This window comes from Dermacentor albipictus, chromosome 3, assembly GCF_038994185.2.
Source record: "Dermacentor albipictus isolate Rhodes 1998 colony chromosome 3, USDA_Dalb.pri_finalv2, whole genome shotgun sequence".
Classification (NCBI taxonomy): domain Eukaryota; kingdom Metazoa; phylum Arthropoda; class Arachnida; order Ixodida; family Ixodidae; genus Dermacentor; species Dermacentor albipictus.
The window spans coordinates 103647147-103673302 of record NC_091823.1 but is presented as its reverse complement, the minus strand read 5'-3'; the positions used below and the strand labels follow the sequence as shown (position 1 = coordinate 103673302).

The following is a 26156-nucleotide window of genomic DNA, read 5'->3' as shown; positions in this document are numbered from 1 at the left end:
CTAATGTGCACCCATTTTTTTTAGCGAGAAAAGCGTAGCATGCCTCCTGTTTTGGCAATATTAAAAGACGAAATCTGCAAACTCTACCTTCAGAGAATAGAAATTTATACTTAACGTCCATCATTAGGTGTTACTCAATCTTAACTGCTACAAACCACGACACGTGTTTCACACAGTTCATCGTGTTTGATATTCTACGCTTGTGAAACGACTTCGCAACAAACACAAAGATCTTTAGAATGAGATTTTGCAATCAAAGAAAAAGTAGCACGTCATCATTGTCATCGTGATACGTGAGAATGATAACCGCTGCCATCGCCTGCCGTTTTGCATTGTATCCGATTGCATCACGTGCAGGCAATATTCAGACCAATCTTCAAACGCACAGAGAGAGAGAGAGAGAGAGATCCGAATTGAGGAAACACCGTAATCATTTGATGCGCTCTATCGTTTTTGCTTTAAAGTCCTACTAGGGAAGGCTGACAATAGGCATTTCTGGTGGATGGTGATGTGTGTTCAAGTCAATTACCGTTTCGTAAGTTGCCGCTAAATGTGGTTGCTATTGGCGCCACCTTCGAGGTCAGGCGCGTGCATGTTTACCACTCAAGTTAGAATTATTCAGCGAAGGCCAAATTTGGGATTGAAAAAACGAGTCTAAGCCAACAGACAAGCACGATTGCTGGCTGGAACCTTCGGTCGGGATTAAACTAACTGAAAAATCAAATTAATAGAATTCTCTTAACGGTCTACATGACCGATCGCAATGGTAACGAGATGCCAGTAAAGGCAACAGTAAGAAAAGTGCACATTTCGTCAATTACGAAAGCGTGTGCGTAAATAGGCCCAAACTATTTATGATGATCGGAACGCAGGCTGTGTTAGGGCCACGACGACAGACGTTATGCAGCTTTAAAGGTCGTCAATCTAACCTGCACACGCAAACTCGGCTCATCGGTCACAACTGAACTAACATATTAGCGGCACTCATTCTGCAACGGTTTACAGCCTGTTGCCAAAGCGGCCCAAAGGGAAGTTTTGTCACGGCCACACTGCCTAGACTATTAGGCCTACTCGGCGCTGCTTCATCGGGCATCGGCGACTAAAGTTACTGTTCCGTGTTCAATTGACACAGATGCATTTGCAGCAGCTGCTCGACATTCAGAAAGCCGACAAACAGGGTTGCCAGATTGGGCTATTAATAGCCAAATTGGGCTACTTTTTGTCCGAGTTCGCGTCAGAATTTTCCTTTTGGCTATATGGCTATTTTTGGGCTACATCTATTTCCTGTGTAAAAAAAAAAAGTAGGAATAGTTAAGCACAAATGAAAAGCACGATGGAATCAAAATGCAGACGACAGCAGGTCAAATAAATTGAGCGCGTCTAATACAAAATCAAAATTTGCAAGTTCTATGTTAAAGAACACATATATATGCAGGTCAAAAGATCAAGGATAGCGGCCTTTTGATAATTTTAATTAAGAAAGCGGGCCTAAGGAAGCATGTCTCCATCCGTGAACTAACGCTAGCCGCGCGTGCACCAGCGAACATAAACTGTTGCTGTCTCCACATGTGAGCTTTCGGCGTGCTACGTTTTAAGCATGAGATGCTTCTAGCTCCCGGCGCCAGAACGGAGAGCGAACACCGAGCTGAACCTAACCAAAATTTGTCGAATTTTCTGCTTGCCGCGTGGCGCGTATACATGGCAATTCGCTCGGACTCTTCCTGCCCAAATTGCCCCTGCTCCAACGCCAACGTAGAACATATCCTCTTCCATAACCACAGTCATGCGTTCCCTACACAACTCCAAACCCTCCTCCTGTCTTTGCTATCACTACTACCCGTACCAAATGCCGCCGTCGAATGCGTGTTCAGCCAGGTCTCGCTCATTAAAACCGACCTTCGAAATGTATTGTCGAACGAGGCATTGGCAGCGCTCCTCCACGTGAAGTTTGGCCTGGCCAGGAACGGAGGCGGCTGCAAGGATTTTGAGCCAGGCCGAGAATTTTTGTCCCGTTTCAGCTCTGACATATTGTACGGAACAAGCAGTTCCACTTCGCCATAAGCTCGTGATGCTTAATCGTATTGACACTGGTACTTGTTTCTGTTGATCGAGTGACCACGTTTCAGCGCCTAACAACTTTTATCGCACGGTGCAGGACGCGCCTGCATGTATCGGAAGTTTCTGGAATGTTACCGATGGTTCCATCCGCTGTCTGTCACCGAACCTTGCGTAATCTGATTGCATGCACGCGCGACGCCTATAGTATAGAATTTTATGCAAGACCCGTGGATCCCAGCTATTAGTGTGGAACATTCGACGACTGATGTACAAAAGCCGACGCGCTTTCCCCGCTGATCAGATTTTGACGTTCGCCGACTGTCTTCGCCACTGTCGCTGTTTTTTAAGTGTAGCGTGTTTTTATGCGAATAGGTTCGCCCAATAAGACTTAATCTCGTCTTCCACAGTATTCCTACTGTGTTCTTTATACTTCACTACCACGTGACATCAGCATACTTTCTTTGTGTATATATATCGTACTAGATTTTGTACCAACCGCCATCTATTGTGTTAGACTTTGTCTTGCGATTCTTCGCAGTTTTTACTTTAGTGCATTGTGTGGTGTTAAGCGAAATTATCATGAGCTGTAAGTAATAATACTGAAAGCCTGAATGCATGCCATTGCTAAGCGCGTTTATTTCGCGGTGCTATTTGTGTGTTGTTCTTTTCGTGATTTGTCGTGCTCTGGAAAAAATAAAACAGTGCATTTGCAATGAAGACTGCATTTGCCTTATCACGAATTTGCCTGCGTGCCTGCGTTTCTGCACTTCTTGCGTTTGTGCAGCATCTCTTGTCCGTGCCGCATGGCCTCCGTGACAATGCGCGCGGAGGTCATGCGTGGTCATGCGTGGGAAATCTAATATATAGGTATTATTGCCGAAAATTAATTCAGTATGCGTAAGAAATGACTGCAAAAAAAAAATACAAAGCTTCTTGGCTATTTTTGGGCTACCCAAAGGTTTCGCTTTTGGCTACATTTGGGCTACGGCGGAGGCCACTTTGGCTGCCTATGGTTGGAGCGACCTGGCAACCCTGCCCACAAGCTGCCTAACAAAGAAAGGCGAGCGCATGGTATGTTAATAATAATAATACTTGGGGTTTTACGTGCCAAAACCACTTTCTGATTATGAGGCACGCCGTAGTGGTGGACTCCGGAAATTTTGACCACCTGGGGTTCTTTAACGTGCACCTAAATCTAAGCACACGGGTGTTTTCGCATTTCGCCCCCATCGAAATGCGGCCGCCGTGGCCGGGATTCGATCCCGCGACCTCGTGCTCAGCAGCCCAACACCATAGCCACTGAGCAACCACGGCGGGTGGGTATGGCAAAAAAAAAAAAAAAGCTGTTCACGCACACCACTTTGCTTGCGACGCACCGTACGGCGGCCTCTCGTTCCTGATGCCGTTTGTGACGCGCAGTCTCTTTTAGTAGCCTTGAGAAACTCGTCACAAGACTATAGCTTTGGATTTACGCTGCAAGAACTGGCGTCAAAAGCCGGTTGCATGCATTTATGAACCGAAGAGAGGGTGAGCAACCAGTGACCCTCCAAACTCAAAACCTTTGGCAGGTGTCGAATAACCCTAAACCTGCCATTGAAAGAGTGTGGACGGCGCATGTTCTTGACCGTCAGCGCTGGCTCTGCGGCACCCGCCGTGGTTGCTCAGTGGCTATGGTGCTGGGCTGCTGAGCACGAGGTCGCGGGATCGAATCCCGGCCATGGCGGCCGCATTTCCATGGGGGCGAAATGCGAAAACACCCGTGTACTTAGATTTAGGTGCACGTGAAAGATCCCCAGGAGGTCGAAATTTCCGGAGTCCTCCACTACGGCGTGCCTCATAATCAGAAAGTGGTTTTGGCACGTAAAACCCCATAATTTAATTTTTTTGGCTATGCGCGGGGCGAGTCACGTGATGCGTGGCTGTTTTATCATTGACCTAGATTCTCCTGATCATAACCAACCTGTTGTAATGTTGGGACTAACCCTTCCGTACTCTGGAGAAATACTGGAAAGCAAAACTTTCTGTGCAATAAATAAAATTGTGACAAAACACAGGTCCACAATGAAATGAGAACCTCGTTTGTATTCATTATGACAGAATCTCAAAATGTTATTAGTTTAAGAGGAGAAGATGCACTTGATTCTATTGAAGAAAAAAATTACTTCTAAAATAGTTTTTTCTGGACCTTTGTATACTAGACCCACGGTGTCTACCAAGTTGGCATTTCCAAATTCGCTGTTTTTCACACTTTCACTGAGTGCCTTTGCGAAAATTCTCTGAGTGACACAGAACTTCGTTTTATATCAAGACGGGTTAACACCATGTCGCCTGATACTGCCACTCTCTAGTAAGCGTGTAAAAAAAAAAAAAAAAACCCGACGTAATACACTTTCAATAGTAAAGAGTTGTATTTATTTTATTAAAAAATAAAACGGAAGGGTGGCGTTAGTAAAGTGCCCAGCGCATAAAGTAGCTTTAAAAAATGGTAAAAACCACTGCAAATCGACTCGTACGTCCTCAAATACGCATAAAAAGGAGATGCACACAAAATAAGCTGTTTTGGAATATGAGCAATTTCTATAAACTCATAGCAAGCTCATTGGTATGCGGCCTGAACTTTGTCATCAGTGAGATTCTCTCTCAACAGTTGGTAAGTAAACCCCATCTGTCCTGACATAGCCTCAGCCCAAGCAAAACATCCGAGTGTTGTGTTTCACAGCTTTAAATAATTTATTTTCGTTTGGATGAGGGACACCTGCATCTCGGTTATGTGCCCTCTAGGGAGCGTACTGCTGCAAAACAATTTTCAAACTGGTTCATGAATAGCGGAGATAGAAATATTTCAGTTCCGCGAAGCGATGATTTCAGGAGGCGAGGGCCACTGCTAAGAGAGACACTCTTTCCACTTGCCCCGTCTAGCCTCTGCAAGCGAAATTCTTTCTCTGCATTCTCCCATACCGGGGTTCAAGGATCACGTGATGCAAATGTCACGGGCCCGCCTTTACATTTTTTTCTCCTCTCTTTCTTGCTGCGCGGTGCACGTCTACTGACGGCGTCGCGCATGCGCGGTCGCGTCTGTTTCGCGCAGCACGCAAAATCGCGTGCTGCGCACGAGAACACCTGACTAGCAGTATAAGCCAGTGGTACACGAATACTGAGGAAGACACAAGCGGATCAAGATCGCAAGCTCGAACGTTGCAGAAAATGACATACTTTCGTTACAAGCAATAAAAACAGCGCTAAACGACGGGACGAGCGAAGGGACACATACACCAGCGCTGACTAACAACCAAAGTGTCTTTATTCCTTCAGTCAGCATATATATGCTCCGCCGCTATCTGAAACCACAGAATCTACAAAATTGGGCATGCGCAGGGGGAATTGCAATTAATGTAATAGGAAAGCAATCTCCTTCGGAAGGAGAGAAACGGACGGAAGGCTCACACATGCTTCGCCACTAACGTGAATGTGGAATGCTTCGGATACTTTCGTTGTCCGCGTGCGACTACACGACGTGGGAACATGCAGACGAAACGGATGTACAGCCTCTCTTACAGCGGTGTAAAGTAAAACAAGAACGCACTGACTTTCTGTTAGTGTGTTTTATTATTTCTCTTTACTTTATTTCGTCTATTCAACCAACAGATTGCACAAATAACGGATGTTGTCTTAAATAATTCTTGAAGTCACGTGTCACTACGAGCGACGTCACAGCAGTGCGATGTACGTAGGCGTACTTGTACAATTACGTCCGCTCTCCGACTGGAAGCATGGCGCCCCCGAGGCGAAGGGCAGACGGCACTGGGTTTGAAATTTGAATTCTTTGCGCGGCGTGTAGCGATATAATACTTAGTAGACACGATCGTTAGCGTGCATAGTATGCACGGCGCTTGTTGGCTCAAAATGGCGAGAGCTGGTGAGGGGCCCTTTAAGGGCTCAAATCGCTGCAGGCATAATTGGAAAAGCTCAGAAGGCCTGCCAGTACGCTAATTAGGTATATCGGTGCCCGTACTGTGTACGGAGATGGCGGGTGAACGCATGTATAATTAAGCAATGCATGCTGTGTCCCATGGCTATTGCCCCTCACGACACTTGTCATACTTCACCGCAATACTTTTGCGTATGCTCCACTACGTAACAATTATGTGTCGAGGCAAAGCTGACTTTCAAAAACCGTCATTGTGCAATGCTTTGTGCTTTCCGAGCTTCGAAACAAATCGCGAGGTCCACGAAGGAGGAGTGGGTGCCGTCGCTAACAATGGCGAATCCTTCAAATGAAAAACATGGCACAAGAACGGCAAGAAGCCTAATAGCGAACGTCGAAGCAGCTAGGCCCAGCGTTGCCATGGTTGTGGCCACGGCTGCCAGCAGATCCGCCTGCGAGAGCGCCGGTTTGAGGCGGCATCATCATCATTATCATGCTATTTATGTCTACTGCAGGACGAAGGCCTCACCCTGCAATCTCCAATTACCCCTGTCGTGCGCCAACCGATTCCAAGAAGCATCCGCAAATTTCCCAATTTTGTCGCACCACCTAGTCTTCTGCCGTCCTCTAGTGTGCTTCCCTTCTCTTGGTACCCATTCTGTCACCCTAATGGTCCAATGCTTATCTAATCTTCGCATTATATGACCTGCCCAGTGCCATTTTTTTCGCTTAAAGTCTATTAGAATGTCATCAGACAGTAGACAGTTTTAGTTTAGCGTACGCAACTTATAGCATACGCTATACGCTAAGTGTAGCGTACGCTACGCAGCGCATGTTTTCTACAACTTTAGTTGGCCAGAGGCCAGATACCGCCGTTACGGCTGTTTCCCACCTGTAGCGATAGGTGGCGCTGACTAGCGTACGCTTTACCTTGCGTACGCTAAAAAATAGCGGGTCGTTACTGCGCATGCGCTGAACGCTAAACGAAATAGCGGGTAGCGCGCGTACGCAACGCAAACGAGTCAGCGTTTTTGCGTGGTTTTCGGAGTTTGTAAGAAACATGGCGGCGGTCCCCGCTGCTCGCTTCGAATTGAATTTGGCGTTGCTTTTGTAAAATGCAATGCCAAATTTGTAAAATGCACTTCGTTCGTAGCAAATGACTTGTAAACGGCTCAGGCCGCTTCGTCTACAGAGTATTTTGGATAACCTCGTGGTGTTTTCGAGATCGCTTCTCGTTTCGAACGAGTCGAAGCCTAACGAAAGAAACGTTCAAGATGTCAGCGCCAGCTATCGCTACAAGCGCGAAATAGCCGCAACGACGGCATATGGCCTCTCAGATCTGAAGATATCGCCGGCCAGCTAAAATTGTGGAAAACGTGCGCTGCTTAATGTGCGCTATAGTTTTAGCAGTGATGTATTACGGTACGGTAAGTGCGGTATACGGTACGGTATTACCGTTCCGTACAAACTCACAGCGATGACCGAAGACGTTTTAGCTGCGTGGGCCGCTCGATGCGTACGGTCTAAGCAGTGCACGTTTTCTAGAATTTTAGTTGGCCGGTGATGTCTCCGGATCTCAGAGGCCATATGCCGTCATCGCGGCTATTTCGCGCCTGTAGCGATAGGTGGCGCTGACATCTCGAACGCTTTTTTCGTTAGGCTTCGACTCGTTCGAAACGAGAAAGCCGTTTACACAGTCACTTGCTACGAACGAAGGCAAAGAAAGCATCGGTTTAAAAAGCTACAAGTTCTTTGAAACGTCGTTCAGCAGTCCACGAAGAAATTTTTGTTATATACTAGAAGCTGTTACATGCCCTCTAAGGAGTGTTCTACTGCAATAATTTTCCACGTTGGTTCATTCATTGCGGAAACAGAATTATTTTAGGTGCCACGAACCCATAGTCTCCGCATTCGAGCGTCACAGCCAACGTAGACACTATCCACGTGACCCCTCTGACGTCGCAAGCGAAATTCCTTCCCTGAAATCTACCGCACCGCAGCCTGAGGAGCGCGTGACGAATACGTCATGGGCCCCGCCTTCCTTTTTTTTGCATCAGTGACGGTCTCGCGCGCGAGCTATTTTCTTTGTCTCGTTTCACTCAGCGAAAGACTTTTGCGCGCTCTGCGACACCGTATTAGCGGTATAAGTAAGTCGGATTTAATCGCTCATACAAACACGCGGGTACAGTAGTAGAGCAGCAGCTTCCAGATCAGTGGTTGCCTAGTCACTGTGGCATACACGGCAATGATCGAGCAGACGCAGCTGCCCGATCTGCCCATGACGGCGTCAGGTGCGTTGCCATTCCTCTTTCGAGAGCCGACGCAGCAAAAAAACTTGCTGTACTCGCAAACGACCTGACATTAGCTCAGTGGAATTCATCCGATTTCACAAGTGCACGACTTCATATCCTGGACCCTACTTTACAACTCCGTATTCCGCCCGAGCTTCCACGACGCGACTGTACCCTTCTAGTTCGTCTATGGCTTGGAGTAGCATTTTCAAATGCGTACTCCTTTCTTATCGGAATGTCCGACAACCCACTTTGTGACTTCTGCGGGTGCAATGAAACAATCGCGCACCTTCTTTGTGAGTGCTCTTGTTTCAACCCGCAAAGAGCAGTCCTCTCAGCCACCCTAGACAAACTGGACAAGCGCCCACTGTCAGAAAACAAGATCCTTGGACACTGGCCTACGCGAACATCAGCGCGATCGGCTATGAAGGCGCTGCTGCGGTATTTAAAAAACACTGGACTTTCTGACAGATTGTGACTTCACTGTGTGAATCTGGATTGTACGGTGCACTGCATCACAGTAGGAACGCCTTTGCGGGCTGCGTGACAGTGCCCACAGAAACAGTTTGTGTGTACGTGCGTGTGTGTGTAGTTTCTTTTTTTTTAATCCTTCTCCCTCTCACCTATCGCTTCCCCTTTCCCCTCCCCCAGTACAGGGTAGCCAACCGGAGATAATCTCTGGTTAACCTCCATGTCTTTCCTTTGCCTTTCTCTCTCTCTCTCTCTCTCTCTCTCCAGATTTATTTTATGCGGTATAAGTCGGCGCCACAGTCACGAGCACTGAGGCAAATGCGAGAGGATGAAAGAGGACGGCGCTAGAACAAGGTGGAAAATGACAAGGAAACAAGCTGACGAAACGGAAGTACATTTCTCTTGCTGTGGAACAAAGTAAAACAAAAGCACGCACACCTTCGGTTTGCATGTTTTACTACTTATATGCACTTTAATTCGTCTATTGAAGCAACAGATTAAACAAATAACTGATGTTGGCTTAATTAAATCTCGAAGACACGTGTGACTGTGAGTGACGTCACAGCACTGACATGTATGTAGGCGCAGGGCGGCCGCGAGAAGAAGGGCAAACGGCGTTTTGCTTGAAGTTTAAGCTAGATCTTTAAGCGGCGCGAAGGGATCAGACACGGTAATTAGTGCGCATTGTATGCACTGAGCTTGTCAGCTCAAAATGGCCAGACCTGGTGAGGGGCACTTCAACGAGGCCTTCTGTGTCACTTTTCTTGCTATAAACGTGATGTGCGGCAAACAAAAGAAATTGCTTGTCACACCGCAAACCAGCTCCGAACTCGAGTTGTGTGTATGACGAAAAGTCCGGTGGCACGAGAAGTTATCATCTGTCATCCCCTACGAAGGGTTCAGCTTCGTGAGAAGTTTTCCTATGGGGAGCCGATTTATTACGAATGGCAGCGTGACAAGTGGGCCTAGGCCTGCAAGTGCCAGTGTGGGCCGAAGACTGATTGGTTACAATATCGCTGTTAATTCTTCGCCAGGTTAATGGCGAAGAACGAGATGAGGAAATTTTTATTTCCTGAAGACGAGGACACTCGCGGGCGGCTAGCACCAGTACAGAAGACTCGTTCAGGTGACCTCGTCTTGTTATCCACGACTGGGGGCATGCTTTTATTGTTCATGCCTTTTTTGTTTATTTTAATATTTTCTTTACGATTTATTTTTTCATCCCCCCCCCCTACTCTATTGTATGAGAGAAGCAAGCAGAGGGTGGCGAGGCCTCGTACTCCTCCCCTGCCTCTTTTCCAGTCTATCGTCCGTTTACGTCCGCCCACGTCCTGTCCTTCCTTAATATCGTTTGTGTAAAACTGAGCGCAATATAACCATGATCAGTCTATCTAGCTTGCCACTTGGCTTCCACATTTGCAAAAAGTTAGGCGCTCCTTTTGCGGAGGTTCACGGGGAATTATAGCCGTCAAACGCTCATCTGGCATACCATCTCGCCCGGGGAGCTCGAGATGGTATTTTGCACATTGGACACGGTGCAAAGTTAAGAAGCGTTTCTTGTGTCTCCTTTATTCTCTGCCATCCATGCTATTTCCGGGTATATACACTCCCTGAATCCCCACGGCTCAGTATAGAAAAAAGCAGCCCATCACCCTTTCGCGCCGGTCATGCCTTCTCCAAACTGAGAAGAGGGGGGAAGGGGGGGGGTCATGTTCCTCCAGTTTATCAGAACAAAGGAAAACTTTGACACAAGTTTTGCGCTCTCCTGCGGTTCGACGGAGAGGAGAAATTCGCAGAACGAATACGTGGCCAAGTTTGCAGAGCAAACAGGCGTGGCCGACCACTCCTAGTCGGTTGAGCTATGCACCAATCCAAATCAATTACCGTGAGTGGGCATGTGCTCAATACATTCAAGCTGGTCATCATAGTCAAAAAGGATACGCGCCGGCCTTGGAGTAGCACACTTCTCGAGCACGCCGTAAAGCAAGTCGCTCGCTGCACAGCAAACGGCAGCTACTCGACCGCCACAGATCCACTGAAGTCGCGCTCCCTGGGATACACTTCACCGACTCCGCTTGTGCCTCGAGGATGGCGTCGTCGGGCCTTGCTTCTACCTCCGCTGCTGATGGATTTGACCCTAGGCTCTACGGCGACGTGATGCTTATTGGAGACCGTTCCAAGCTGTCGACGAGCACCAGCATCAACGACGATAGCAGCAGTAGCAGCAGTGACGACAGCTGCAGCGGCAATAGCAGCAGCAGCAGTAGCAGCAGCTCTTCTAGCAGCGACGTCGAGCCGACCGGCGCATCCCAGTCGGAAGACATCGAAAGCGTGCCGTACATCTCTGGAACCTTAGCCTACTTTGTTATGAGCAAGCGAACAGCCGGAGCGTCCCAGTCGAAGGACATCGAAAGCGTGCCGTCCATCTCTGGAGCCCTAGCCGACTTCATTGGGCGGGAGCCACCGGCCGGAGCGTCCCAGTCGAAGGACATCGAAAGCGTGCCGTACATCTCTGGAGCCTTAGCCTACTTTGTTATGAGCAAGCGAACAGCCGGAGCGTCCCAGTCGAAGGACATCGAAAGCGTGCCGTCCATCTCTGGAGCCCTAGCCGACTTCATTGGGCGGGAGCCACCGGCCGGAGCGTCCCAGTCGAAGGACATCGAAAGCGTGCCGTCCACCTCTGGAGCCCCAGCCGTCTTCGTTAGGAGCGAGCCACCGGCCGGAGCGTCCCAATCGACGGACATTCAAAGCGTGCCGTCCACCTCTGGAGCCCTAGCCTACTTTGTTAATAGCAAGCGACCAGCCGGAGCGTCCCAGTCGAAGGGCATCGAAAGCGTGCCGTCCACCTCTGGAGCCCCAGCCGTCTTCGTTAGGAGCGAGCCACCGGCCGGAGCGTCCCAGTCGAAGGACATCGAAAGCGTGCCGTCCATCTCTGGAGCCCTAGCCGACTTCGTTAGGAGCAAGCCACCGGCCGGAGCGTCCCAGTCAAAGGACATCGAAAGCGTGCCGTACATCTCTGGAGCCCTAGCCTACTTTGTTAATAGCAAGCGACCAGCCGGAGCGTCCCAGTCGAAGGACATCGAAAGCATGCCCTCCATCTCTGGAGCCCTAGCCGACTTCATTGGGCGGGAGCCACCGGCCGGAGCGTCCCAGTCGAAGGACATCGAAAGCGTGCCGTCCACCTCTGGAGCCCCAGCCGTCTTCGTTAGGAGCGAGCCACCGGCCGGAGCGTCCCAATCGACGGACATTCAAAGCGTACCGTCCACCTCTGGAGCCCTAGCCTACTTTGTTAATAGCAAGCGACCAGCCGGAGCGTCCCAGTCGAAGGGCATCGAAAGCGTGCCGTCCACCTCTGGAGCCCCAGCCGTCTTCGTTAGGAGCGAGCCACCGGCCGGAGCGTCCCAATCGACGGACATTCAAAGCGTGCCGTCCACCTCTGGAGCCCCAGCCGTCTTCGTTAGGAGCGAGCCACAGATCTGGATTCAGCCGAACCTCGTCCGTCCGGCGGACTTTCCTAGTGACCACCCGGACCAAGTTCACGACTGGAGCGCTTGGCCCCAGTTCCCTCCCAAGAAGAAGGCGGATCCACAGCGGGCGATCCTGGGCAGACTGCCGGCCATGCTTCCCCATGTGACCCTAGTCAACCAGCACGACTTCCTGCTGCGTAGGACGGAACTGCGGATACACACACTGGGCAGGCGAGTGTTTTTTACAGCCGACGTGTTCTCGCGCCGTACACTCTAAGCCGAAAACGGGGAAAAGGGGACTAGCGGCAGTCGTTGGACCTTTGGATCAACTGTTAATCCACCGTGCGTGCCGTGTGCAGAGATAAAGTGTCGTGCGCAAATTTGTGGGACTAAATGTTCGTCCTTGCAAGGTAACGGTCGACGGTGGGCATCAACGGCACAATTTAGTCCTCTGACTTTAGTCCCTTTAGAGAGGGGGGCTCCGTGTCCTCCCTCTCCTCCCTGCCTAGACGGGGTGGCAGCGGGTCATAAAACACTGTCGCTCTGCTGTCATCCCGCCCACACGAAGGTCAACAGGCTTTCGCCATTGGCTAACATTTTGGCGGGAATCGGGCCCTGCTTGCGTGCACTCCGGGTAAGCGCGCGCAAGTCGGGTCCCGGGGATACCACATCGGGGCGTCTGAAGGTGCGTACGTTTTCCTCTCTGCCGGCGGCGGCCCCCTTTGTCCGCCGCCGGCCGATGGCTACTTCGGCTCGTCGGGCGCGCGCGCACTCTTCCGTCGTCTCGATGTCCTGAGGCAGCGTCTGCCGATCATGCCCCCGTCTGTTCGTCTGTCATTTCTTTCTCGGCTTTTGTTCTCGATTGCCGCAAGGCGTTCATGCGCCGTCTGGGCCGGCAACCGGATACAAGAGGCCGAGACGAGGCATACGGTCGGTTTCTGAGGGAGCTCGCACGTCCCTTTTTGCCTATAGGCATTCGAGGAGGAAGGCGACGGCCCGTGTTCTGCTCGGGCTACGTGACCCTTTGAAGAAAAAGCCAACCTATTTGAACGCACTAGGCCGGAGTCACAAACAAGAAAAAAAAAACTGCAACATGTGCTGTGAACAAAGAGTACCGAGCGCCGTTGAGTCCCCTTCCCGGACCCATATGGGTGACAACACCCGATAGAAAACAAAATAAATAAATAAAATGACACGTGCAAACGATTTGCCTGCTTCGCATGGAGGGTTTGTCGAGAACAACGAGCGGGAGAGTGCGGCACCGTCGCAGACATCGCAAATTGGCAGTGCGTGTCGTCTGCTAGGAAAGTGTCGTCTGTTAGGAAAACAAGTTGTGGGGCTCGCGCGACGGCCGCGCGCCGCATTTGGTACGAAATTGCTGTTCTGTCAACAGGCTTTGACGCTGAAATGTCGCACTCACGTACGGTCTCCTCCCAAGAGAATGCACCGCAACGCAACACGGCAGCCCGTTTTAAAGAAGAGGAAAGGAGCCTGCCGACGACACTCCTGAACGGCTACAAGCATATTGTGGAATGCAAGAAAACTTACGTCGCGTCGTTGACCAAGAAGAATCAGACATGGAAAGAAATAGCAAAACATTTGAATGCCAACCACGGGATTACGCGGCGCGATCACCTGCAACTGAAAAAATGCTGGACCAACCTGAAGCAAAAGCGGAAAGAGGAAGCTGCGGAAGAAAAGGGAAAGCGCCACAAAACTGGTAAGCGCACATGTTCTGCATGACTGGCTTATTTGGGCTACTTTTTATTATGTGTAGTCACAGGAGATAAGAAAATACGCTCGCAATCAATCTTTCCGCGACTGCGGGAAGCGCACCAGTACCAGCGCGGGTGCTTCGCGATGAGCAGAGTCACCTTTCCTACTGCGCGGCACACTAGACAGTTTTAGCAGAACGTTTTTGACGGTCCGGTCCGCTCTTGCGTACCCGCTCGCAGTTAGCGGAGCGGCGGACGAAGAATCAGTTTTAGCGGAGCGCCCGGCTGCGTCCGAAAGGCATGTGCTTGCCTGACGCGCCACCTTGCCGCAGAAGGTAAAACCGCTATGAACATAATATTCAAGTTGTAAGAATTGCCGCAATAAAATAATATATTCGGAATTGCTCAAGTGTCTGAAGGCATTTCACGCAATACATTGCATTTTCATTTCTTATATATATATATAATCCTTACATTAACAAAGCCGTTACGCTGTGTTGTAGCCAAGACAAGTTTTTTTGCTCTTTCAGTACACCTAAAACGTGGTCCGCATAAACAAACGTGCACACATGGCATGGTTCTGAAACGGGTTCATGGCCACAACCTCCCGAATAGAAGAAGATCTTCGTGTTTCCTAAAGTGTACTCTAGGTTTGCGCTTTACAAATCCCGATTCAAACGACCTCGTGGACGGGCCATCAGCACTGGGGGCAGCCATTTTGCTTCGCTAGACCCGCTTGACGCGCTCGCCGCGCTCCGCTGAGAAAGCTTTCTAGCGGAGAGGGGGCGCCCGTCCGCTCGCCCGCTCACTGCTGAACGGGTCGCGCATGCGCACTTGCGCTTCCGCTAGCCCGCTGAGCGGAGCGGACCGTCAAAAACGCTCTGCTAAAACAGCCTACTGTTGACTGAGGAATGCGGACCGGACCTCCGGTGACTGTTTGAAACGTGCCAGCGCCGTAAAACATCACAGCCATCAGCAACTGCAGCATAGGAGGCACACAGTCGGTCCTCTATTGTCCCAGCTTACCCGGATAGGCAACGTAGCGAGAAGTCGCACGGCGTTCTTCGTGAATCTGTAGCGACCGAGGAATTGTTCGTCGTCGTACAGCTGCATCGAATTCCCTCGGTCACGTAGGGTGGGTCGCGGAATTTTCGGCAAGGGCTGCGCCTCTGAAAATGCTGTATCCATGGCGTAGCAATCAAACTCGAAAGCAGCTAACCTCCGCGCGACGTCCGTTCGGGAGGCTGCCATGTTGGAATAACACACGAAGTCAGTTTCAAGCTAGCCCGGGAGCAGACTTCAAACTTGAGCGGACTTCGACGCAGCCAAGTCGTTCCCAAGTCGTCCGCAAGATCAAGCACGATTTACGACGCGCGGCGAAGCTGTTTTGAGACTGCCAGAAGTCAAGTTCGAGCCAAGTTAGATCTCTGCATTCGGGGGTTGTAGAGTGCTTCTAACTTATATTTGACTGTGACTGCTCCTGACTTAATTTCATTTTCATGATTTTACTCTGGCTATGACACGTTTCATCTGCTGTATACTTTGGAGTTGTTTTATTTTGTTTGAACTGCTGCATATTTTCAGTCAATTTTTTTATCTTCTGTATCTATATGTCATTACTGTATACCAAGGACTTGGCATTTGTATGCTAGTATTCCTTTTTTTGTTTTGTTAATTGTGGCTCAAGATGATGGTGGCAATATGTAATCAAAAATAAACATGGGTTACTTGAGTTCGATCATTGTTTTTGCTTGAAAAGCTATGGCAACCTGGAATCATTGTAAAAGTGATTTCGGACTAACTGGGAAGGACTAAAAGTTGCTCCTGCAGTTACTCCCTGTGGACTAACCTTAACAGACTAACTGTTGGTCCTCTAGGGACTAACTGGGAAGGACTAAAAGTTGCTCCTGCAGTTACTCCCTGTGGACTAACCTTAACAGACTAACTGTTGGTCCTCTAGGGACTAACTGGGAGGGACTAAAAGTTGCTCCTGCAGTTACTCCTGTAGAGTAACTTTAACAGACTAACCGTTGATCCTCTAGGGACTAACTGGGAGGGTCTAAAAGTTGCCCTCACTTTTAGTCCGCAGTAGTTGCTCCCCCAGTTAGGCCGCTGCATTTGCTCCCGCAGTTAGTCCAAAATTGGTTCAAAATCTGTGGCAGGTCATTTAGTCCCCCAAGAGACTAACAGCCATACCCGTTTTAGTCCTTTTTGGCTTAGAGTGTATAGTGCACGGGGGCGATCTCAAAACGGTTCGCTTTCAGAAGCGTTGCAATATCACACTCCACAGGGCAGCGTGCTGGCTTCCGTTGTTGGCATGAGCGTTCCGACCACGCATGAGCGATCCTGCCGAGAAGCCTCACATGCCACATCGTGGTGTACATGCTGCTCTGAAAAAAGAAACAGTGGACAGTAATGACGGGAACAATAATCACTCATTTTGCGAAGGCATCCCTACAGTTTAAACCGATTCAGCAGTGCTGAGAGCAAGCTGTTTGAGTCGCGCATGTTCGTGCCTACATGCAGCGCGTAATTCAGATACTAGGAACAAGCACCTATGCGGCGAACCTCGTATATTGCTGTCTGTTCATGTGTTTCTCACTGTGGCATCGTGCAATCATCATGTTTGCGCTGCTCGTTTCGACACGTGCTTGCATACGCATCGCGTGGCAACGGTTCGTGAAGAATTACCGTGCCTCGTACCTCGCATGCAGATTCATGAAGCCAGCGCCTGAATTCCGGATTACAAACTTGGTGGATGAGTGGCAGTACAAGGCGTGGCTAACCTTCACGGATTCCACTGGGCGCCAATGCGGTGAGTGTGAGCCATGCAGACGCTACCGTCGTCAGCCTTATTGCCGCCTCCCGACAGAGGCGCTTTTCCTTACGTTTTTGTGTTTGTCAATTTGTGGCGAAGTGAATATAAGCCCTAATGTGTATCCTTGTACTTTCGCAGTTGGTCAGTACTGCCACCCGGATTCACCGCGGCCCGGTTCCTGGTTGAATGGCCGCGTGCTGTCGTTTTCCAAGCTCAAGCTCTTCTCCATCAAGAAAAAGATCCCGAACCCGCCTCCGGTAAGAGTTCGTTCGCCGCTTCCCCATTTTAGTCGCGATTGCTAGTTAGGTCGCCGTTCGTAAGGTGCACAATACTTAGCGAGTTTGAAGAAGCGTGCGCTTTGCACTAACACCTTGGTCAGAAGGCCCTGGGTTTTACCTAGCGAAGTTGAATCGTGCACGGAACCTAGGTTTATTTGTCGAAGCTTGTCTGATAGTTACCTTGTTACTTGCAACGCCTCCTTGCACCTAACGCATGGATCCCTGAAAGAGAACTAGCAAGGACCATGGCGTGACATATATATAATTATCTTCTTTCAAGGACCAAATACTTACTTTTGTCGATTTCAGTAAACTGTGGCTCTTTCGCATATTCTGTTCTCCAACCTGGCTTTTTCTTCAAAGGTAGTCGGAAACGGTAGTGATGTCGCATTATCCGCATACCGTTTTGTGGGACCCACGCATGCCTTTCCTAAAGAGGCCCGCGCGACCTGCCGGAAAGAGAAATACGCATGTGTAGGCTTTGAGGATAGAAATTCCTTGCTTAGAAGGAAGGCCTACTTCAATATCTGGCCGCAATGACATTTGACGAGGTTCTGCAATAGGCTGCACCTACCAAGGTGTATTGTTTATCCGTAATCCGTATCATCGTAATTTCATTGCCAACATCTCACAACACATACTGGGCAGTTTTGAACCCCTTTCAACGTATCATTCATCTTGAGATTCGTAAAAAGCTTACCACTGTAGAAAGAAGGGTCTCCGATACGATTTTCGTGGAACCGATACGAGTCCCGCCTGTGGTACAGAACGCTTTCCCGCTAGAGTTCAGTGTCGCAACTGCTTTCTTCGCAAGCTGTAGCTGACTGTCGATCCTCGTCCTTTTCAGGTAGAAGCGCGCTACTGTTTTAAAGAAACCTCTACATATGTTGCATTTGTGCATTTCTTTCAGAAGGCGCACAAATTAGTGTGTATACGTGTGCAATTGAAAATACCCTAATGCAGTCGGCATTGCTCCAAGCGCTCTCGATGACCGCGTGTGGAAAGCCAGTCAGATCTCGATCTCTCGAATGAGTGACATCGCTCACTCCTTCCACGTAGAGGGCGCAGAGATGGATGTAAAGGGGCGGAGTGACGCCACTGCGATATTCTGCGATGGAGATGAATAAAACCTAATATTAGGCGCGTTACGCCGCGCACTTGAATTTGCCTCTTGGCGATCGCAATGATGACCGGCCCTACCGGCTGATTGCGGTTGCACAAAAATTACTTCGGAGAGATTTTAAAGGCACACCAACGATAAAAAAATCTGGGCTGCATTAGAAAATTGCGTTTCCATAATTTAAAAGAAAAACCGTGTCATGCGAAGGCACCCGAAAAGACGCCAAAGAGCAAAACCGGTGTGAACAACGCATTGAACTTTCCTGACCAGATTTGAATTTAAAAATGAATTTTGACTTCATCTGCTTGGCCTAGATTTTATCGCTAAAGCTTGAGCATTATATTGTGGAAAAGCCAAAAAATGAACTTCAGGAGTTTCAACATCATTTAATTAACCGCAGCGGCCGAAACGTGGAAAAATATTTTGAAATTCGTGACGTCACCGATTGCAGGGGCTCCGGCGCGACGTTCAAAAAGCGAAACATCAAACATATTTTCTCTTATATAAACCAATCTAATACGGTGAAAGTAAAGTTTTGAGAGAATATGTTACCGCTTTAAACTTATTTGCTTTTAAAGTCGGGCGGCCGACATTAAACCTCTGGCACGATGATTCGTGCAGATATCGTAACGCTTTACAAGAAATATTCGCTAATCCTAGAACTCTTAGTGTCAGATAACTTACAAATCTCCTCAACTGAGGACCGTAGATAAGCGTGGTGCCCCCTAATATTTCGCAAATGTCCATGTGTCGCCTCTGTGTAGCGCCTATATGGAGCATGCTGTGTAATGCATAGCAGTTGCCTGGAGTTGCACAAGTTTAGTGGCCATCGAATATTCTGTGGGCATAATGCTCATCGTTTATGCCTCTGAATTCAAAAGTTCCAAGGAATACACTATCCCTCCCGCGCTTTAATTTTCGTGCAATTCGTGATAAACCTTTGATATGTTGCCGAAAGCACTTGATTATAGTCATACTTCTTTCACTGTCTTTTCTAATAGAAATGCACCAAGTATGAATTTTTCACATCAGTGATAAAATTCGTATCACAGAGGGATAAGGAGCTGTAAAGACTTGGGAAGCCAGATCGCTGTTGATTACGAATTCACGTATTTCCGTGAAGTCACTACGGAGGCCACTGTAGACTTCCGCGGGACATTCAAGCAGCATTCAGATAGTGCAAGCCGGGAAAGAAACCCGCATTCCTTTTAGTCTTCCTGGACGGGCAACCTTCGTCACTGAATTGGAACGCTAATAGCGCTCTCATAATTATGACAAACTGATATGTCATCAGTAGTTGACAGCCATCGATTCCTTGTTTTCGTTGTCAACGGTCAGCTTAGCGGAACAGAGCGCGTAGTTGCCGGGGCTCGCCGACAGCTCCGCAGCATACTTCGGCTTGCCACATACACATTCTTCTTGTATTTTGCAGCGTCGATATATACATTAACGACTGATACTTGTAGGACTTGAACGCCTGTTGACTATATCATTTAAAAGGCGGTCTGACAGAAATATTTAGCGCATTGTGAAATTCTAGAATGTCGAGCCGCTTAGATTTTTGTCTAGAGTGTTAGATCGGCCTAGTGGAGCAGTCCCGTTGCTGTAGAGTGCGATGTTCCTTTAAATTTCAACTGAAGTTTCTGCACCAGCTTAAGATCAAGTCATGGGGTACGACGGTGTCCTGCTCAGGTCTATTTATTTATTTTTACCGGTAAACTGGGCTTACATTGTATTGTACAACAATGCAAAGCACGCAGCGCTACCTGCATACATTTCCCGATAAAGAATTTTGCTGTGCAAGCTGCCACAGAGATGGCCGCATGCGACGTGAGGAGCGACGTTCCTAGCCTTTTCCATTTAAAAGAACCAGACCAACAAATGATTTCAATGTTGTTGCAGCACCGCTATAAGGGGCAGCGTGCTGACACACTTACCATTATTCTAAAGCAATAAAGTGTCGCATAACCCCCTCAGTAGTTGCAGTGGTGGTTTTCAACAGCTTCACTGGTCATACACTTTTGCAAAGCTGGGACGGCGAGTCAATTTGTATGTAAATATGTTTCATATGATTAAAGAAAAATAAGCATGCAGTCTGTTCCCTAGACCAAGGCGTTCCCTTCCCCACTCCAATCTAAAAGCTCAACACCAGAAACTGCCCTCCTTTGTCTTGCAGATCACTCTGAGGTGTTACCACACTTACCGGATCCAAGTGAATGTTGGGATTGTGGACGATTACGGACACATCATCAGCGCATCGGTCGTCCGGCAATCTATTGGTGACCGCTTCATTGCCGTCACCAGTAGCATTACTAGGTGGGTATTGTGCTTTGCATGCTCGCTGTTTCTTTTGCAAACCTCTATATTTCACTGTCCTTTTCTCTCTCTTTCTGTTTTATTTCTACACCTGTTGAAACCGCACTCAGAATATTATTGTCATCCTAATTTTTTTTTCTTTTATTCTCAGGCGTCCAATCAACAGGGGTACAAGACAGGCACGCTAAGTGAAGTTCTCAAGGCTGTTTTTGTAATAACAGCAATAAAGAAATATTTTTTTGTGAGTACAAACAGGCCCCTTTTCTTTTTTTTCCTTGTTTTATGATATTTTACAGTGCAACCAGGACAAACAATGCAATGGTGGTGTGGCTACTGAGGAATAGAAAAATCGACCTGCTGCACGCATGGCGATGCTGCAGGTCTGTTGTCACCCTGAAAAGAAAGAAAACATAGTGGATGCGCTCTCCGCAGATAAATAACAACACCCTAGTTCCCTTGCATGCCTCAGATAAAGTCCATTATGCACAGAATGCAGGCACGTACCCGTGCCCCCCCCCCCCCCCTCCCCGCTATCAGCGCACCGCCAGTGCCACCACTCCTGACTCACATTGCTAAAGCACCGCGAAATCAAACGTGAGACTTGACAGCTAATAGGCGGTCAACATTTTGCTGCCTTTTTCAATCCTTTTGGATGGCGATAGTTATCCGCATCTCCTGGGGTGCGAAGACCAGCTTTGTCATCGAATCGGTGCCCGCGCGATTAACTCATGAAGCGTTCAGTTGTCACCATCTATTGAACGGCCACGCGTATCGCTGTTGCTTCGTTAGTTCAACCTTCTTTGTTTTAACTCATCCAGGGACCAGGAAAGGGATTCGGTTCGTGGTCAGTTGGTCTGTGCGCTTGTGAAACAAATTGCAGCGGGAGAAAACACCAGCTGCGCTTAACTTTTCCTTTCGCTTCTATATTTCCTCGAGCGACTGCTCGCCGCGACGCTTGCAGACCCTCAGAACCGTATACCCGCGATATGGGTGACATAAAGTGGAAAATTATGTAATGCGAGGCAGCGTCCATAATAAAACCATGCAATAATCCTTAAACCTGTAAGCAATATGACTGTCAGCCGTTACCTAGTCTGGTTTTCTCTAATTGTATGACTAGTCTGGTTTTCTTTAATTGTACAGCATCTTTCGTGCAAAGGAAACTGGAAACAGGAGTCACAAAGAGTTGAGAAATTAAGTGATATACTAAGGCAGATAGACATGGCAACAGCTGCAGGAAGGAAAAGCGAAAAGTAAGAAATGTAATAATTGTTTATTAAAATATTTATGGATCAACATCTACTTATTTAAAAAGGAACTAGACAAAACAGCGCCGGAAGTCAGAATAATTCAGTGTATAATGAATCTCGCTTCTACAGGCATCAGTCGGGCCGCCTTACATAGCCACTTCTCTTCTGTGCGTTTGTGGGCGTTTTTCTAACCTTCCGCGGTGGGTGAAGAGCGTTTAAGACTGCCGCGTCCTGTGCTGTATACGGGACTGGCGGCCACGCATCGTTATGCAACTTCCCAAATAACAATACGAGTCGGTTTGGGTGCTTAACTTGGTAGATCAGTAAACAAGGGATCCCAAAGAATTGTGATTGTTCCGCAAATAAATATTTCTTCATAAGTCTTCCAGAGCCGATTAAAAAAACGCGACTATAGTCGGATGCAACTTAAGCCTGCAATGAAGTCCCGCCCACGCCTTCATAACCGCCAGCCACGGTTCCTCCGCGAGGCGGGAAATAATTGCTACTTCAAACTTTTACTGCTACCCAAATAAGGCGGTAACTACAAAAATAATTATTAGCGCGTAATTTTATATGTTTTCCCTCGTCTATTATAGTGCAATGGCAAAAGCTAAGTCTTCATTGAACTGAAATAAAATGCTTGCTTCGCCGGAACTATTTGTTGTCAAGTTTCACTTCAATCGGAAGCGAAGTTTCATGAGTAAAACCGGTTCAGCAGTGAAATGAACAGTACCGATGACTTTTGAAGAGTGAAATGCTCAGACTCCATACATTTTGTCCGTGTCTGTTGCACACTTCATTGCTTCCGCCGATGAAAAGGCTCTTCAAGAACAGATGGCGCTCCGGAGGTATCAAGTACTACGCCATTTTGAAAAGCCCGCACGACGACGATTTCGTTTGATTCTGTGATTGGCTGGCGGTTGTTGTGCCATTACCACAAGCCCGGATCCCGAATCTGCAAGATGCAGAATCTATCCTGCGAGCGCCATAATTCTCCCTTCACAAGTCAAGATGCTGCGCCTTCGTGCGGGAGAAGCCTCGGCGGAGCAGCGTGTTTTGACGTGTCCGCGTGTGCCCGACGGCCCGGCGCCGCACCTCCCTTGCCTGGAGGTCACCGCGCGCGCGAACTTTGAACCGAGTGGCCAGCGCGGTCGCTGGTTGGACCCCTCGGACGACCGTCGTGTGCTGACTTTGTATTGGGCCGTTTGAGTGACAATGGGCCTCGGGGATTATAAAAGCAGCAACACGCCGCTCGAAAACAGGATCCGCCGACCCCACCTGGAGAGAGGGTCGCTCCCGACTGGGGTGAGATGTGTCACGCGTTTTCGCCGGACGCCGTCGTGCGAGAACAGTCGCGTTTGTGTGAGCTCTCGGCCCCAGTGCCGATCCGTTCATGTCCTGTATGATAACCTGTATATAATGTATAAAGTCCCTTTTGTTATTCTCATCGACGCCAGGCTCGGAGTCTTCGCTACCAACGCTCTGTCACGAAACGGGTGACGAGCGCTACGGGACCACAAAGCCGTAATCCTGGTGGCACCGGTTGGAAGTTCGTAACACTGGTGGCACCGAAGGGAGTCCTTAACACGGTGTAACACAACCCCACGCGGTTCATGTGCCTTGGTTGCCAACTGCTGTTCTTTTAAGGTGTATTCTACTACAGTAATCGTTATTTTACGCTTCTTTTCTGCGTTAGTTCATTTGACGTGGTGCCTTGTTCGCCAAGTAAAGGAGGAGTGTATCTCACAGGCGTGCCCGCAAGACAAAACCTGATTTCATTTATCTTTTGCGGGCTTACGCGTCTTTATGGCGAATGGTGGGCCTTATTCACACTTTTATTACTAAAGGTACAACCTGCCCCCCCCCCCCTCGTTTGTATAGAAATGTTACCTTGGATTGGGAACCCCCCCCCCCTCCCCGAAAAATATCCTGAGTTCTTGTCTGACAGAATGTGACAAGAAGATGCAGTTGCCACAAGAACGAAGTTAAATATTCCCAGATTCCATTGAAGAGGTACACACTAAGGCCCCTATATAAAGTAAAGGTAGAGCTATCCTTTGAAGATTGGCGCCGTCCTCGTTCCCTGTGCTTCCCGTCGACGCTCGGTCATCCCATGGGCCGAACGCCATTGAGTTTCTCGCTAATACACCTAGAGGGAAATCTGGGGCCACCGTCTATGGGAGTTTCTTAAGGGGGCACCGTGCCGTCATGGGAATGTCGGTATATGGGTCTGCGAGGCTCGTGTTGGCTGGTGTTGTAAGAGGCTTCGTCTAAAACGTGGCTATGGCTACATAAATAACGCGTTCTCAAAGCAAAATCTTCATGAAATCTTCCCATTCACGCATATTGCATCTTTACTCACCTATAATGCATGACCAAGCGAAGAAAGGCAAGAACAGGTAACCAACTGTTTCAAAGCGAGCGCGAACCTTGTCATCCGTCCTCCAACTTTAGCGGCCCAACTCTTCACGTAACATATAGTCGTACGCGCAATAAGAACTTCTCAGAGTTAAACAAAACATGTATTCGCGTAATAATTAAGCTAAAACAGCTTTTCACATGCTGTTTTAGTAGAAAACGAATCATTGTGACAGACGGAACGGTACTTGCCAAGCGCCTCTTCAAGGTGTCCTGGCTCTCCGAGAACGATGCCCGTTCGAAGTCACAAGATACCAGCATTCCCATGCATACCACAGCGCATGCAGCAGCGCCAGATTTCCCTCTAGGTAATGTAGTGAGAAATTCTATGCCGAACGCAGTCACGCGTTTTTTTATTGCTTGTTTTTGCGTCTATATCGGTATAGCGGTGACAAACATTGCGAGCGGCGTACGGAGACGCAATGAGGGCCTTTATGCTGACGCCTCGTTTCGCGTCTCCTCTGTGCTTTAGTAGCGTAGTTCTGTCTTCGCGATCCCGCCTTGCTCTGCTGTCGGGTGCACCACACGTGGAATTGACGGCAAGCGACTCTTCCGGATCTCATATGTTGAAATCCTATGGACACCGGGGCACACCGGCACGGACGGGGGAAACGCAGCCGCTCACGCAGCTGCCGCGCAAGCGGGTGGGCTTGATTGCGCGTACAGCTCCCCACACTCCATTCCCTCGCCAAACCCCGCGGACCAAAATCCATGCATAAAGGTATTCGCCGAAGGCTCTCCTAACAGAGCACTGATGCATTACATTCGTACTAAAATAAAAGCAGACAGTAAACGGAGATCATTAGAAGCTACACCAGTACATGTGTTTGACGACAAGGGCGGGCTTACTTGCACGGAATAGGTTCTTTTGAATAAGGTTATGGCGAATGCTGCATACACACCACACATACTTGAGAAATGGCGCCAACCCAGACAAGCTACGATTGCGAAGACTTATACCCGATGCACACATTGCCAGGAGTCATGCAGAGCAGACTTGCAGCACCTCATTCGGAGCTGTGCAGCTTTTTTCACAAGGGAGATCCAAAATTCAGCATTTACTACTCGGAGACATTAGAACACTAGGAATTGCAATACAAACTAACCCTGAAGCACAGAAAGCCATTGCGACATATGGCTGACAAAGTGGCCGGTTTCGAGTAGTGTATAGGAGGGGTCTATCAGCTCATATGAGAGCGCGGAACTGAACAGTAACCTCAGTCTGCATAAAGCGAAAGATCCAAGACTGAGATGAAGATGTGCTTCAGTCAACAGTCTGGGAACCCACATTCCCTTCCCTCCTAATCCCCATCAGCGGCCTAGAGCCGTCCCCCTTTTTAAAGTAAAGGCTTCATTCATTCATTCATTCATTCATTCATTCATTCATTCATTCATTCATTCATTCATTCATTCATTCATTCATTCATTCATTCACCTGCGAATCGAGATTCGGCACAACACGCGGCACATAGGAAGGCCTTTAAAGAATCAGACGAGTTAATTTCAACCCAACGCAGTCGTCCCGGCTGTGTGAGCGATTCTCCGCTCATCACTAATCTCATATGCTGCTACTTGTATGCGAATTCATTAGTTTTTCGCTATCTTAAGTGCCGCATGTTCGAACTGCGTTTGTTTGCAACTTTTGCGCCCGACTTAAATCAGGTCGCTTTGAAACACACATGCTTTTCATCGATTCAGTCATCGCGTTGTTTGGCCTCAGTGTATATGCGAACAGCACCATTTCAGTTAATCGCCGTACTTAACGATGTAGTGACAGCGCAGCGACCATAAGTTGAAAGCGATCAGCGATGCCCAAATGCCGACCGCTGATAGCTGTTCGAGCTTTCTGTTCACATTAGCTTTATGCTTAGACGCACGGGCGCGTGTCTTGAAAAGCGATCTATGAAAGCGGCTGAGTGCTTCGTTGCTGAGACGCAGCTGAAACGCCGTGTTCGCGCTGCTTTGTTTGCAATGAAACGAGAGAGGCAGGACGAATAAGTAAAAGAAACCAAGAGCAGCGATATTAAGA

General features: G+C 48.6%; 1 protein-coding gene across 1 annotated transcript; it reads left to right on the top strand.

Annotated features, from left to right (window-relative positions):
- The first annotated feature begins 10833 nt into the window (after nt 1–10833).
- Nucleotides 10834–12489, top strand: LOC139057734 (uncharacterized). Its single transcript, XM_070536484.1, has one exon. The coding sequence runs from the start codon at nt 10834–10836 to the stop codon at nt 12487–12489; it is 1656 nt and encodes a 551-aa protein (XP_070392585.1).
- The last annotated feature ends 13667 nt before the right edge of the window (nt 12490–26156 follow it).

Bases quoted from the DNA above. Each gene is read 5' to 3' on its own strand.
- LOC139057734 (XM_070536484.1), top strand. From the start codon at position 10,834: ATGGCGTCGTCGGGCCTTGCTTCTACCTCCGCTGCTGATGGATTTGAC.